Below are 15,680 nucleotides of genomic sequence, written 5' to 3'. Positions count from 1 at the left end.
TGGCACTGGGAACAAGCCAAAAGCAAACCACTAACAGCATTATTTAATATAGAAGATTTTAAATCAGGACTATCATAAACAACAGTGCCCACCTCTGAATCAATGTCACGCTTCACTTACAACACCCAATTCTCTCTTGCTTTTTCCTTACCTGAGGGTAAGGAGGTCTGCATGAAACTCTGGAACACACCTACAGTTAAAATTGAGGTGTAACTTTAAAAACACATGAACTAATTCACATGGTGTGTTGGTTGCCAAACAAGAAGCAACACAGGAAACAGCTACTCTGCTTTGTGAATGCAATGTAGCATTCAAGAACAGCAGCATCAACGACAAACTTCTCTTAAGTAGTAACCAGTTGTTACTGATCTAATGCAATTGTTGTCGGTGAGTGTATTTCAAAGGGGAATCTAGGGAAGTTGGCTGGCTAGGGTCTTTGAGGTGACCCTAATGAAATCAGCAGGACCTGTCTCCACTTACAGTAGATTTGAATTTGGCCCTGTATTCTGAAGTCTAGAATAAGAAGTTTATGTGCTTAAAAGAAAGGATGTGCTTCCTCTGAACAGCCACAAGTTAAACTAGTGGTCCTAAACCTTTCAAGCAGTTGCTCTTTTCACACCCAGCCTCATGATGAAATTCTTATGAAAATCAAATATGAAAAGGTAGTTCTGTAAACCAAAGAGTCTCCTTTGTCCTGGGAATCAGAACATTAGTTATATAAACAGGTGTAGACAGCTGAGCTGTTTAATGTATGCACCTTTTTTATTTCATGGTAATATTTTTCAAAAGAGATCCTTGATCTTCCTTATATGTGGTATAATCCAATTTGCTTGTATATTCAGTGCTAGCAGATGGAGGAATGCCACTGATGTACCACTTAGGTTTGTTAGCAAGTCTTCCAAGTCCCCAGGGGTATGTTGGAGAGTCAGGGGGGCAAGGGTGGAAATCTGAGTGTTGCCACACATCCTACAGACTGCACCTGCTGAGACACCTATGCACTTCTAGATTTGCAGGTTCTGTTCTGTTTGTCTGTGCCCTTCCGTTATATTCCCGAGGGGAACGAAAATGCAGTCTTAACATTACTTTTTACCAGCCTGCACAGGATCCATTTCAATCCTTGCTGAAATTAAAAATGTAATTTAATTTCTTCAGTTATTTTTTTGAAGACTAATAAAAGTTCTCTCACAAAGTAATAACTCCTCATCTGTGGATCTGCAGTAACTTCCTATCCTCTCAGTTCGCCTCTGTAACCCTCCCTTCTGTCAGTTTGGTAAAAGTATGAGCAGGTAATGCTCCTAATGGAGCTGCTTTTCCCTCACACCAGTTTGCAGCCAGCAACTGCAAAGTGTAAACAACTTCAGAACTTCGTGTCTATGTTAGACTCCCTTGGCCAGTGTTGTGTAATGGCTTTTTGTCTGCTGCTAACGAACCATGTTATCATCTATAATGCCCACAAGTAACCACTTCTGCAGCATGGTATCAGTATGTATCTACAAATCCACAGGCAGAAACTATTAAAATGCACAGCTGCAGTCCTCAACAGGCGGCATGGGTGTGGGGATTGACATATCTACTTCTCCTCTGAGGAATGCCTCTACCTGGACACTCAAATAGTTATTTTCATGCCAGGTGATACTATTAACTTGAAATGCTTCTACATTGCAGAAAAATTCACCTGTTGATGTTTCTGTCTTTGAGGTGTTAACAATGATTAGTTCTCCTTTAGTCTTTCTAACCAATTGTACTGTAAATACTGTACACATTTTTCATCAGACATTTCAATCCATATACAAATATTCTGTTGAGATGGGAAAGCACTGTCCTTTTCCCTTTCCCAAAACATAAGTTGTTTTTTTAAAAAAAAAACAAACAACAAAATTAAGAAAAAATAAAACGGCTGTCTATTTCTACTCCATTCTTGCTCTTGTATTTTAACTTTTCCCTTCCCTCTCTTTCCTGAATACAGGAGATGCTTAAGTGCAAATATCATATCATTTGCTGGGAAACCAGCTGCTGCTACATCAGAAATCAGACTTCTGCACAGCGGTGATTCTTGTAGCAGTTGTGAATATATACAAAAGATTGTCTAAGCATGGACTGACAGCGAGACAGAGCTACGTGGTGTGCTAACTTCACAGCAGAAGATTGATTAGATCCATTTTGAAGTTTTTCTACCTTCATCCACTAGGCTACAGCTGTCAATGATTCTTCCCCTAAGCCCAGTGTTTCAAACTATATCCATCTACAGTTATCACCATCATTCCAAATAACCAATAAAAATAAATAATTTCATGATCAAGTAGCATTTTACAACATGAGGTCTAAGAAGGGTCTGCATTTATACTGTCTGGTGTAGACTGACGACAATGAAAGGCAGGGGCTCCTTGCAAAAATTAACTGGATGAATTAATTTACAATGAACTTGTTTCAGACAAACAATTTATACAACATAAAAGCCAAGTTGTCTCATAAAATTAAAAACAAGTGAAAGTAAGTTCAAATATCACCAAGCAGCAACTTAATTAGATGTGATGTGCAAGCTAAGACTTCCAGGATATTTAGTGCCAAAAGGCTACACACAGCAGCTGCACTTCAGAAGTTTTAAAAGCTGCTTACACTGAGAAATCACTGTCTTTCCCACTCATAAAAATGTAGTAGTTACTATGACATGTATCATGAGACTTGGTACTTACCTGCCATGTCAATAGCAAAGGGCCTGTCAGCTCTCCAGCCAGTGTACCAGCCAACAACTTTGCCGTTTTCCACGACTGGGCGCTCGTACCGTCGTCCTCCTACCAGTCCCACGGGCCATACTGATACTTTGCGGGTTGTACGCATCTGCAAGAGGCAGGCATGGTGTGACTGCATGCACCTTTTCCTAGTAGGCTTTTTTGGGAAGTGTTGGTGGAAAGCCTACACATTAATCATCAAGACTAAGTATTTAAAAGCAATTCTAGCTCACAGATTTCGGACCAACAGAGTAAGCATTTGAAAGCTGTGTGTGCCCACTCATTTTCCGTGAACTCTCCAGCTCTCTAGCCCATAGGCACCTCAATTCTACTGAAAATATCCTATTTATATTACTTGTTTATACCAAAACATTTAAAAGCCATAAAAACCCCAGCATTTGTTTTCTTGTTTGTTTGGGCTTTCAAAGGTGTAGTAGATCTTTTTTATCTGTGAGACTATAGCTACTGGACTTATTTCTATAGATTGCTGACGTATTGTACAAGCCCAGCGAGAAGAGAATGTTATAATAATGATTAACAAATACAGACTTCATTAAGACAAGTACAATTAGTTTGAGACTCGTAAAAAATACACTGAGCATAGGAAATTGTGACACAGAACTCTTTCCCTACCTGCAACATACTACATTTGTACAATTGATGCAGCTCAGATCCATTAAAGACTCACAAAAAATGAAGCTTGGACTAAGTCTTTTTAACTTCTACATTTTTCTCTTGCAAAGCTCTGCTAAGTTTCCAAGAAGGACAGAAAGCAAGTCAGGCAGGGTGCTTCTGCTACTTTTCTATCAGTAATAAGTGTTTTTCCCAATGGTGTAAATGTAATTAAATACAATTCTAGAAATGTGGTCCTCATCTCACCTTGAGGAATCAATAGATACTAAAATATTACTCTTTCTTTAGCAAAAAGCACGCATGACTGGGAGTCAGAGAATTCAGTCCACTGGTTAGTAGACCATTTTCTTCAGTAAACAGGAGATAACATGACATGAACCCTGACGCCCTGCTCCCCATGGGAAAATCACTGACAGTCTGGTGTGAGAACTTGAGAAGATGAGTGCACAGGTGCTGCAGCTCGCACAGTTTAACCACACTGATTCAGAAGCCACTGTTTTAACTACTGTACTTAAAAATGGTCCTATTTAAGCAAGTATTAAACTATTTCAGTGTAACATGGGCTTAATTTGATAGATTTTTAAAACAATCTCTTGTCTTCTGTTGTAATTGAGGCCTGTTCCTTAGGGGAAAATTATCCCTTTCTCCTCCCAAGCACTCCTCTCGGCAAAAACACACACAGTTTTATGTATTTGTAACTGCAGTCCCCTATTGATAGACTTTACTTCAGTAAAAGAGAACCTTGGTTAAATATTAAACATGTTCTTTCTGCCAAGGTGAAAGATTTATCATGCATATCATCTAGACTCCCAGGAGATGCACCGGAAAAAACAAAGATGTCGCATCACTCTGGTTCACATTGCTAAGCTAGAAACATTAGCAGATTCTTAGGGTAACTTTCACATAGGGAAGGCATAAAATATGTTATTTTAAAATCCACAAATACGTATGTACACACAGAAGAGAGGCATGCACCTTCTTTCCCTCCGATTCTTTGTGTATCTTTAAATTTGTTTAGCAAAATTATCTTACTTCCACCCTAATAACTGCTGCAGCAAGTCAGATCATCTCACTCAGAAGCAGAAGTCTGTATTGTGTAAGAACAGGGTATATACACAATTGCCAATATGGGGACTTCTCACAAGGATCCTATCCAAACCATTGACTATTTACTTGCCAGTGAAAGACCCCCATGAATCTCTCCACAGGTTATTTTTAAATGTGTTTGTCTGTAACCGTTCTCCCTGCTTAAGATCATTTTTCCTATCTCTCCTACTCCTCCGTTCAGGAAATGCAGAGTTTGCAATTATTAATTTGGATACAGAAATCAGACAAACCTTCTAATGAAGATCATCTAGCTCTGGTGTGAATGATACATTCATTCTGCAAATTTTGATAACACTATATTTATAGCAACATCCAAACACATCAGACATGGGCACAGGACATCATCCTGTTGGGCTTGTCTACACAGGCAAGTTGCCAATAGGTTTCCAAGGGCATGATCAAGCCACACACACCCAACTGTGCTACACCAGCATCAACTGCAGGACCAACACAGACACCCACTAACTTTTTTGCACTGCCATTAACACCTTCTGGAGGGTATGGATACCTGAAAAAATTACTAGTGTACTGATAGGCAGCATTTTAGCTACCCTGTGCCAACCACCTGTACTCATGGTAAACACAAAATGCCGCAAGAGAGGGCAGGCACCTTGTAGCTACAAGGGCATAGCTGAAGCATGGTAAGCTGTCGTGGTTTAACCCTGGCCAGCGACCAAGCCCCACGCAGCCGCTCGTTCGCTCCACCCTCACCCAGAGGGATGGGGAGGAGAATGAGAAAGGAATGTAAAACTTAAGGGTTGAGATAAGAACAATTTAATAGGTAAAGCAAAAGCCGCGCACGCAAGCAAAGCAAACCAAGGGATTCATTCACCACTTCCCACGGGCAGGCAGGGGTTCAGCCAGCCCCAGGACAGGAGGGCTCCGTCACGCCTAACAGTTACTTGGGAAGACAAACGCCATAACGCCAGATGTCCGTCCCCCCCTTCTTCCTTCTTGCCCCAGTTTATATACCCAGCGTGACGTCAGTCATATGGTATGGAACACCCCTTTGGCCAGTTTGGGTCAGCTGTCCTGGCTGTGTCCCCTCCCAGTTTCCCGTGCCCCTCCAGCCCTCTCACTGGCAGGGCCCAAGAAACTGCAAAGTCCTTGACTTAGTACAAACATCCCCCAGTAACAACTGAAAACGTCAGTATCCTGTCAGCGTTGTTCTCACACCGAATCCAAAACACACACTGCACCAGCTACTAAGAAGAAAATTAACTCTATCCCAGCTGAAACCAGGACATAGCCCATACATACCCTGCCTTTTCTCACAGTAAGCATTTGGACAGCTGTACTGCAAAATGAGCCAGATCACATGAGACTTCTGAATTGGGTCAATAGTAGCCACTTCATTTATGCTAGCAGAACCAGACTCATGTACATTAATACTTCGCCATACACAGTGTGTAGGAAAAACTTGTCAGTAAAAAGTATCTCACTGACCTCATGAAACCAGCATGAAATGACCCAAGAAGTTTTAATTATGACAGTCTTGGGTCCATCTCGGTGTCTATGAGTTAAGTCAGTAAAGCCACCACACTTCAGAAGGAAGTAAGTAACACTCTGCAGAGCTCTTGATTTTGTCCTTGGGTTACTTTCTTTATTCTCACAGGTTACATTTTTGGAAAATGAAATAAGCAGGTGTCAAGAATACAGCAATACCTTTAAATAAAAACTGAAAGAGCACATCTAGACCAGTATTTATGCTAATTCTGAAACACCTCACAGCCTGAGGATATGCTAGGCAAATGAAAGTAGGAATATTTCTTTTAATCTTCTGAGAATAGCATTACCGCAGTTAACATACTGATGTGTTAAGGCTGTATTTATGTATGATGGGGAGAAAGCTATTATTTGGATTAAAAGGCCAACTTGCATCTTTAATTTGATGCTGCTAATCACTGGGACACAAAAAGGCAATTCAAACACATGGTCATTCTAAATAGCTTTATTACTGTGGGTTAAACAACTGCCAAAATCCTGTAACTTACAAACAGCTTCCCAAATTACTCTTCTGTCATTTTAATGTGTGGTAGCACATGCTGTCTTAATATGCAGCTTTTTAAGTCCTTGTAGCTTACATAAATGGTATTCAACTTACTCACACTTAACTCTTTGTAAGTTAGGCATCTGGTCTATCCTAGTTAGACTTCTATAGTTAATGAACAGGTAGGAGCCTACTGATGTGATTCATCCTGCCTGGCTTCAGCAGCTATCTTAAGTTAGGGTGAATCTCCCTCCTGGAAATGCTTCTGACTTTTGGTTATTTGAAAGGGGGTCTTGGGCATAGGAGGAAAGTGATGTGCTGGATAGGGGAAGATGAGGAAAGCATTCTGTAACATGGTAGAACAAACCCAAATGAAGCAGGGAGGACACAACTGGGAAAGAGTGGGCAAGGAAATGACAGGAGAGCAGTAACAACTGACCAAAGAACCCCCAGTGCAAGGCATATAACAGTAAATACAGTAGCAATAGAGGAACCACTAAAGAATAACAAGTGAAAATGCAGAAAATGTAGCTGAGCAATAATAGACAGTGATAAAAGCATTGCCAAAAATAGCATCTCATTAGTCAATCAAGAAAAACTGCTTAATGGAATGCGCCAGACTGATGGCTAGAGAAGATACCAAGCCAGTAATAAAATATAAAAGCCCAAAGGGAATGAAGGCAAATGACAGACAGAAGGCAACGTGGCCATACTTCGTACAGTGAAAAGGCTTCCAGGCTAGAACAACCACCCTATGTTTTTGCAGCATGATGTTGATGCGTTTCTATTCAGAATTCAAAGCTCTCAGCAAATGCAAACCTGGCTGCCACACACAGTAAGCTTTTTTCCCCACCCCTCTGTTCTCATTTCAACCCCTATGTAATTTGTGATCGTACTGGTCGGGCTACATGTTATCATCCAGGCTCACACACCTGCCTCGCCCCACCCCAGCAAAGACTCCAGCAGATTTCTATGCAAAATTCTGATTTATTACCACCAAAGACGGGATCTAGAGCTCCTTCACTACAACTTTTCCACAGAGGAAAATGCTATGTGTTAAAGCACAAGCACAGCCAGGTTCCGTATCAGTTCTCACACAGACATCCTGCATTACTCACAGGTCAGTTGAAGCCGAATTCTGCTTCAACAACGCTTACGTGACTGCACTACAAGTCAGAGGGATAGCTCCGCTGCAGTGATGCTACGCCCGTTTCCCCAGGCATTAAACGGAGCTTCTGCCCCTACTCACCGTTACTTCAAAGGAGGTACTGAGTCACAGGAAATCTGTGCCAGTGGTTTTTGTGGTTCAGGGACTGTGACGCTTAGGGGACAGTAACTTTAAAAAGTAAGTTTGTTGTCAGTAAACTTGACTCTAAAGGCTATGTCTCCATGGGAAAACTTATAGAAAGGGTCTACAAATAAAAAAAAAAAGCCAATCATTGATCTAGCCTACTCTGCAACCCTCACAGGTGATCTGATTTAGTGCTTCACCATCCCCACCATTAGAAAGCTTTTTTTCCAAACATCTGCTTTAAACCTCCTCTGCTGATTCGTACCCAATCCACACTGCAGAGGGAAGGACAGATTAATTCCCTCTTCTCTCAAGCAACATTTTACATATCAGATACAATGAGTAATGCTTCTAAATTATACCAGCATCCTTGGGCACAAATGTCAATATTGCTTCCCTACAGGAGAAAACTGTACTAAATTTAACTGAAGCAGTTAGAAGCCAATTTCTCTGTACTGGGAAGACTTCCAAAACATTTGCTGTTCATGTTTCCTTTTGGTCCTTCTACTCACTACATCTTTTTCTCATCCTACTTTCTGTTACTCTACTTGGTTGTGTTCACTGTACTACTGAAGAGCCGCTGACCATGTGTAATTACTTTCATAGTAACAGTATCAGTTTCACAGGTAAGAAAAAGATTGCTGTTAAAGTACAGAAACAGACAGTGCTTGGTACTTTGTAACCCAGAGCCCCTCACTCGGATCAATGTGCTTCAAATAGCTTTTTTTTGTCACTGTTTCCTCTCATTTTTAAGCCACTTCATTGTTCCTTCCCCAGTCTTTTCTAATCCAGCCTCTTTAGCAGAGGTACTACATGTCTACATGCAAGGGGAATGTCAGTGTGCATTTAAAATGTCGTGTTCTTAAATCATTTTTATACTAGAAAGGTATTTAATGCACTGCTAACTCATATTTAGATCCTTTTTTTTTAATGAAGAAAACAACTAATGACTGACAGCTAATATATAATTCTGTCTAGAATACTGAATGTTATTTTTAAGACTATAACAAAAATTGGATTTTTTCCAACCAGCTCCAAGAGATCTTCATGTTTTCAAAGATAAACAGATTCACTTATGCTACTTTTCAATCTTTTGCATAAATATATCAATTAAAAAATACATAGAAATTAGCTTAATACAGTGTATAAAGATTAGGACAGTTATGTAAAAGTTATCTAAGGAGCATTTACCCTTCCCTAGTCAGAGTTGGAATAAACAGTAAATATTCACCTCTTCTGTAACGTCTTTTTTGAGTCGCTCTCAAAATGTTTTACAAAGGTGATCATGGGAAAACTGAACCTGTGTGACATGCAATGCCTGCATTTCTGACCTATTCTTAATAACAAGGATTTATTTTTTGGGCTATAAACTGTTAAGAGCTGTTAGAACATCCACTACCTTCACACATACTTTTTGGGGGAGTGAAGGGCAGAGGCGTAAGAAAATGTTTTCAGTCCAAATCTCTCGTACAACATGCCCTCTGCTCTACAGTGCCACTATGAAAATCACCACAGCTGGACAGCCCTAACCTTCAATAAGAAGGTCACGTCCATTAGCCAAGACAAAATGTTTCCTGTTTCCCCCCTGTTCTTCATGAACCTTTGCTCCCATCTGGTCGATTTGAGGATGATCCTACCTGAGCAATTTAGACCATGACATCAGCAATAGCATACCTTCAAAATGTTAGTCAATTTTTGTTTAATTTGATGTTTAAGTTACTTCTACAAAGAGCAATCCAGCTGACTGTCCTCTTCACCAATCATATTCTCACCTTCTCTGTGGCTCCACGAATCTTGAGTTACCTGTAAAGACTACCTCAACTTCAGGAGAAAGGGCTGAGCTCTACCATCATTGTCAGGGTGTTCTTACACAGGCAACAGCTACAGCCAATTGAATTCTGGTCCCCAACTCAGTGGGCAAACGGGGCTAACTGCTAAGCTATTAAATACAAGTTTGGGGCTTTTCCCTTAGAAATGACAATTAATGTGTAATTTACTTTGAACTCCATGCTGCAAGACTGTATTCCCATCACGCCTTATAGCGTGGGACAAGGTAAGTGGTACATGCCATAGCAGCATGCTCTAGGCACCTGGCAAATCTTGCTACAGAAGTTTAAGACATCAGTGACTAAAGGGCTAGGGCTGGCAGTGAGGGAGATCACAGTTTTAGATATGAGCATTTTAATTTCACATGCATCTCAGTTTAGGTGTCTGAGCAAAATACAAAATTGACAGATATAACCCAGACAGGAATCTCTAAAAATCAATGCATTTCTGAATGCAGCAAGCTCACTTTCTCACACATGCTGGACCTTTACTCCTGTTCTTTGTACTCCATAAGCACCTCATCCCTCACCCAAGGTTTCAGAGGAGTCTGCACAATCAACAGCAGAGTGGTCCTCTGACACTTACTCCTCCGACCTGCATACGTACCCACACATGGACCAAGGAAGTGGTGGCTTTTGCCCAACTACACAAAATACAAAATACAGAGAACATGCCTGAGACACAGAAACACATGAATGATGCAAAGAGTTAAGGGAAACTAAACTTAGCTATGTGTCTGGTTTCCAGTACTTAGGCTAATCTTGTTTTTAAAATATCTCTATGAATGTGGAATGCCAGCTTTACCTAACGTTTTCTTTCTGGAATTTTAAAAAATATGAAATTGGCAGTTGCTAGGCATCAGTCACAATATTACAATAACTTGCATTCAGGAATAAGACGCAGCACAAACGCAACAGAAATAATAACAGAGTCACTCCAAAAAGAACAGCCTACAGTAAAAAATAGAAGTTATGACGATTGACGTAGAAACATCTGTAGAGCGTATCACATATGGCAGGTGGGATATCAGGCCTCTCAGTGGCTTTGTTATGAACACAGACTGACATGCAACTGATAAAAACATATTTTCAGAAAGTGGACTGTTGTTTTTGATGGAGAGATGCAGATGGACACCTCCAGGTGAACAGTTCATACCTGAGCAGAAATGGTATAAATTATTCTCAAGGTCTGGATCCCAAAATAATAAGTGATAAAACACAATCTGCCAGAGCCACCAGCATTTAAGTAAAAGTGTGATTTTTTACCTGACCACCACTATACTCTCCAACGGAAGGAGTTGGGGATAACCCTAAGGCCACATCTCTGTTCCTGGATTTATTTCTTCATCACTGCTGCAGCCCCACTCAGTACTCCAAAGAATTTCACAATCAATGAACAAATTCATCCTTTGAAGCCTTTCCAGGGAAGGGGAGCTTTTCCTAACAAAATACTTAGCTGAGTCAGTGCTGAATACACTGTAGCAGCAGAAAGACAAACCAGGCTCTCCACCTGATGACAACTAAACCTGCCCAGACCCTGCTCAGTTTGACTTTGAGGACATAGTTTTTGACTGGCAAAACTAAGCAATACGCCCACATGCCATTGTACGTCTTCGAAAAAAGACAATTACAAACAGGACCAGGGGGTTCCATGTTTACTACAGATGGTGACATTTTCCAGCAAAACACTACTGTAAGCCTGAGGGGGTTTGTGGGTGTGGGGGTGTGTGTCCCGATTTCCATGAAATACATTTTGCCCAGGTGTAGACTCCATATCAAATATAAGGTACTCACTCCTGTAAGTACCAGACAGAAGTACTTTGGACAGAGATTAGAATTTCCTCATCAAAAGCTCTCAGAAGTATCCCATGGCGTTTCATGTCAAAGGATGCTCCTTTTTGATCATGCCCTTATGGTTTATACACCTCCACTCACAGTAAAGCCTTTGCTGATCCTGCTTTGTTAAAAAGGCTCCATCTTCTGTAAGGGCACTAGGGAAACCCACAGCAAAGGCCTTAAACATAATCCTTCACTGATGTGCAGTTCCCTGGCACAACTTCTGCTCCATAGTAATGCTTTTACGACTTCTGAGCAAAATGCACCCCTAACTCCAACACTGCTCTCATGTCAATTTCACGGTCCTAACTAGCCTTGGCTCCCACCCCCTCAAGCCCTCACTGCTGTTACTGAAACCGACTTTGACTCAGAAGAAAGCCATTACAAAGAAGACAGACCTACTGTTTCATAAGCCAGCAAATGTACATAACTGCTTGCCCGCAGATGCTAGCAGACATTACTGTTAGCAGTTTGGGAGCCACATGACCCTGGGCCCACGCCTGTGACATACGGAAGGTCACCTAGCCAGCACAGGATGGTGGTAGGACCAGAATTCAGAGCTCCAGTCTTGTCGCTCTACATTTATACTACTCTCTCCAGTGACCAGACTACAGTTTATCAGACCTCCTCTGGCATTACGCGACTGCAGATCTGGAGGATTGTTGCTTGCAGGGTAACAAACCAAAAAAAAAACAAACAACCCTCCCTCTCAGGTGTTGTTACCACTGCTTTCATGACAGGAGTTACTACCAGATTTCATCTGCCCACAACACGTTCTGAAGCTGCTCTCTTCATGCTTGGAGAAGACAAGCACAGTTTACCCTCATAAATCAATCAATTCCTGAAGGAGAGATCAGGATTTACTACAGAGCTGTCAAGGCAGAATCCATAAAACCAGAGTTTTTTTAACAACAAAAAAACCCCACAAACAACCCTCAAGCGGTGCCTCGACTGAAAATAAGACTACTGGCTCTCTCCAAACACAACCTCCCACTCATCGTAAAGGCACATCCCGGTGGCAATGCCTGCCAAAAGACTTGTATCATCTTTGCCAGGCTGACAAGGCATTCCCTGCGTTACTACCAGCAGCATCCCAGAGACCTTGCATACAACTCATTAGCGAGCCCGGAAAACAGTCATGGGAACGTGCAGTGGTAACTGAAGCAAAAGCTCCTTCTCCACTCCTGTAACAGAGCCTTCCAACCACCACATTTCACAGGGAAAACTCATTCATGCATGTGTGGTTGCCTGCAAACACAAGGCTCAGAATAAACACCTCTTCCCCAGCAGCTGAACCCTGGTGAAAAAGAAGCCTTAGAACTGTGGAGCTGCATACTGGAGATTACCATTCTTGTTAGCACAAGGCAACACACTGCCTGTTGTGCTTGCAATTTTCAAGGTTAACCCTTCAGACAGGTTTATCCCCTTGCTTTCCTGCGTTTCCTAGCTGATCAGAGGTAATTTGTACCCTTTCATTTCATCAGTCACAGCAATTAGAATAAAAGAATAAACCTGACTGAACCTCTTTTCAGCAGCTGTGGGTCACATGTCATATGCCTGTCAAAACTGTTCCTTTAGCTTGTCCTCAATGTTGGTACTCAGGGGAACAAAAAAAAAAAAAGATGAAGGAGGAAGAAAAAAGTAGAGATTTGTCTCCAAATATCTTTTGTTCCACACTACTCATTGTGGTGAAGTGTATTTTCTGTATCAATTTACAGACTCCCTAAGATTGAATGAAATTAGTTTTATATCCTGAACAGAGGTGGACACTCCCATCACATCAAAGATGGGTACGTGGAATCACTCTGCATTATAATGCGCTAAGCACAGCCATGAGATTTTAAGAAAATCAATTACAACAAAGGTTTAGCCTCCAGGCAAAGGTCTTGGAATTAGCAGCTTCGACGCTGAATGTCAAATGGGCAAAGGAAGCAGAGCATTCCTGCTGAATGGGGACCCTGCACCTGCCCACCTGCCCCACGGAAAGAGAAGCATTTTGCATCTAAACATAAAAGGACATAACCACTTCTAAAATAACTTGCTTTAGGAAATTTCACGTGCTTCACATTCCGTGCATCTTGCTCATTTCAACCTACCGCCTGCGAAGCATGTGAGGAAGCACAGTGCTTCCAAGCTGCAGAACATGGGTGTACAGCACTGCACAGAGCACTACCCACCAGCAGAAGACGTGGACTGCAGTGTGAAGTCCTGCACATTCCCTATCTGCTGCCAATCTACTTTTCCGTTTCCCTCCCTCATTTCACTGCCAAGATTACTCTTCCAGCTGTCACAGGAGACGCACATGATCTTTCTTCTGCTGTTTTATGTCCCCTTACTAAACACCCCTCCTTCCTGCCAAGGGGCACCCAGAAAGAAAGCTGGATACCCTCTCCCCCGAGCACTTGCCAATTCCCACCGAGAAGGAGCAAAGCCCTTCAGCAAGGGGCCGCAATAAAGACAAAACCAGGTCCCTTCACAAAAGAGACTCCTGAAAGGGTGTTTGGTCATTACACAAACGATTTGCTACTTTTGAGAGTGAAAGGCTTCAAAAGGACTGGGCAACTCCACGTGAAGGAGCCGGCTCCGGATTAACTCATCCGCGCCAAGAAAAAACGGCGAAGGACAGCGGCTCTCTCCGTGCGAGCTCGCCCTGCGGGGAGGGATGCAGCCCGAAAAAAACAAGTATCAAAGCGCGCTTTTCATCCCGGTTTTAACAAAAACGCGGGATCGCTAAGCCCTCAGCTTGCCTCGCTCAGCAGGAAAGCGAGAAAACAGCGGTAAAAAGTTGGGGGTGGGGTGCGGGGGCGCCGCGGAGGGGAGGAACAAGAAACTCAACATCAAGAGAGGGGCGGTCACACCCGGGCAGGGCTGGGGACCCCGGGGAAGGACGGGGCGCGGCGAGGGGTCCTCGCCGGGGGGCAGGCTTGCCTCACCCGCGCCCGGGCTGTGGGCGAGGGGCACCGGGCGCGCCGCAAAGCGGGGTCAGGGCTCGGCGAGGCGGGACGGGTGGCGGCGGGCACCCGAGGGGCGAGCAGGGGCGGGAGCGGCGAGCGCCTGAGGCGGGACGAGGCCGGCAGCGAGGGGGGGCGAGGCGGGAAACGGCGCGCGCCCCCCGCCCCGCACGCACCTCCTGGAAAAGCTCCAGACTGTAGGTGTTGTCGTCGTCGGCGAAGAAGAGCACCCCGGGCTGGGGGGGCGGCAGGTGCTGGTGCCGCTGCCGCAGCCAGGCCAGGCCGGCGTTGCGCTGCTCGGTGGCGCGGGGCAGCCCCGGCCGCTTGTAGCGGCGCGGCGTGGGGACGTGGAGGTGCGTGCAGGGCAGGCCGGCGCCCGCCACGAAGCGGCTCACCAGCTCGCTGCGCGCCGCCGCGTCCTCCACCAGGATCCAGTGGAGCCGCGCCACCTGCCGGAAGGTGTTGGCCAGGCGGGTGAGCTCGGCCTTCTGCACCGGGCGGCTGTACGTGGGCGTGATGGCATAGATGGTGGGCAGCGCCGCCTCCGGCCGCCGCTGGGGGGGCGCCCGCGCCGCCGCCGGCCGGGCCCCTCCGCTACCGCCCCCGCCCCCGCCGCGGGGGGCCAGGGCGGGCAGCGGCGCCCGGCTGCTGTCGATGTCCAGCACGATGATGACGATGAGCACCCAGGGCAGCAGCAGGAGGAACCGGCTGAAGAGCTGCGACTTCATCCTGCCCCCGGCGCCCTCCCGCCGCGCCGCCCCTCAGCGCCGCCCCATGGACGGGCGCGGCGGCGCTCAGCGCATGGCCGCGGGGGCTGCCCCTGCGCCCGCCCGCGCTCCCCCGCGGGGCGGCCGAGCGGCCGGGGAGGGCGGCGCTCCCTCCGGCGGGGCGGCTCGGTGCCCGCGGTGCCCTGCGGCAGCCCGGCGGGGCAGGTGCCTGGCCCCGATCCGCCGCGCCTCTATTCCGTGCGCGGCCGCCCTGCCGCCGCCGCCGCCTCCTTCGCCCTCGGCATCGCCGGGCCGGGCCGGGGGCGCCGCGCCGTCGCGGCCGGGGCTCGGCGGGAGGCTCTGGGGAGACGCTCCTTCGCCGCCGCTTCCCCGGGCGGCTCTGGCGGTGCGTGGGGGCGGGGAGGGGAGGTAGGGCGGGCGGGGAGGCGGGAGGGAGGGTCCCCGCGGGCGGGGGCCGGGGGGGGGGGCTCCCGCCCCGCCCCGCTCCGCTCCGGCTGCCGCCCCCGGGCGCCGCGGGGAGGGGGCGGCGGCTGCGGCCCGCGGAGCTTGTCGCCCTCGGGGGGCGGCACCGTGGCCCGGCTGGCGGCGG

At 45.5% G+C, this 15,680-nt stretch overlaps 1 protein-coding gene across 2 annotated transcripts in view; it reads right to left on the bottom strand.

The window, feature by feature from the left end:
• B3GAT2 (beta-1,3-glucuronyltransferase 2) overlaps window positions 1-15,477 on the bottom strand; it is a 32,263-nt gene extending 16,786 nt beyond the window's left edge. For both annotated transcript variants that reach the window (XM_055712973.1, XM_055712974.1), the window contains exons 1-2: window positions 14,540-15,477; window positions 2,694-2,838 (exon numbers count right to left, since the gene is read on the bottom strand). In XM_055712973.1, coding sequence (XP_055568948.1) covers window positions 2,694-2,838; window positions 14,540-15,091 — 697 coding nt within the window. In that variant the 5' untranslated portion in view covers window positions 15,092-15,477. The remainder of the gene's footprint in view (window positions 1-2,693; window positions 2,839-14,539) is intronic.
• Window positions 15,478-15,680: the final 203 nt, after the last annotated feature.

This window comes from Falco cherrug, chromosome 6 (assembly GCF_023634085.1).
Source record: "Falco cherrug isolate bFalChe1 chromosome 6, bFalChe1.pri, whole genome shotgun sequence".
NCBI classification, from domain to species: Eukaryota; Metazoa; Chordata; class Aves; order Falconiformes; family Falconidae; genus Falco; species Falco cherrug.
Note: the sequence above shows the minus strand (reverse complement) of the source record. Positions and strands in the feature narration are given on the sequence as shown.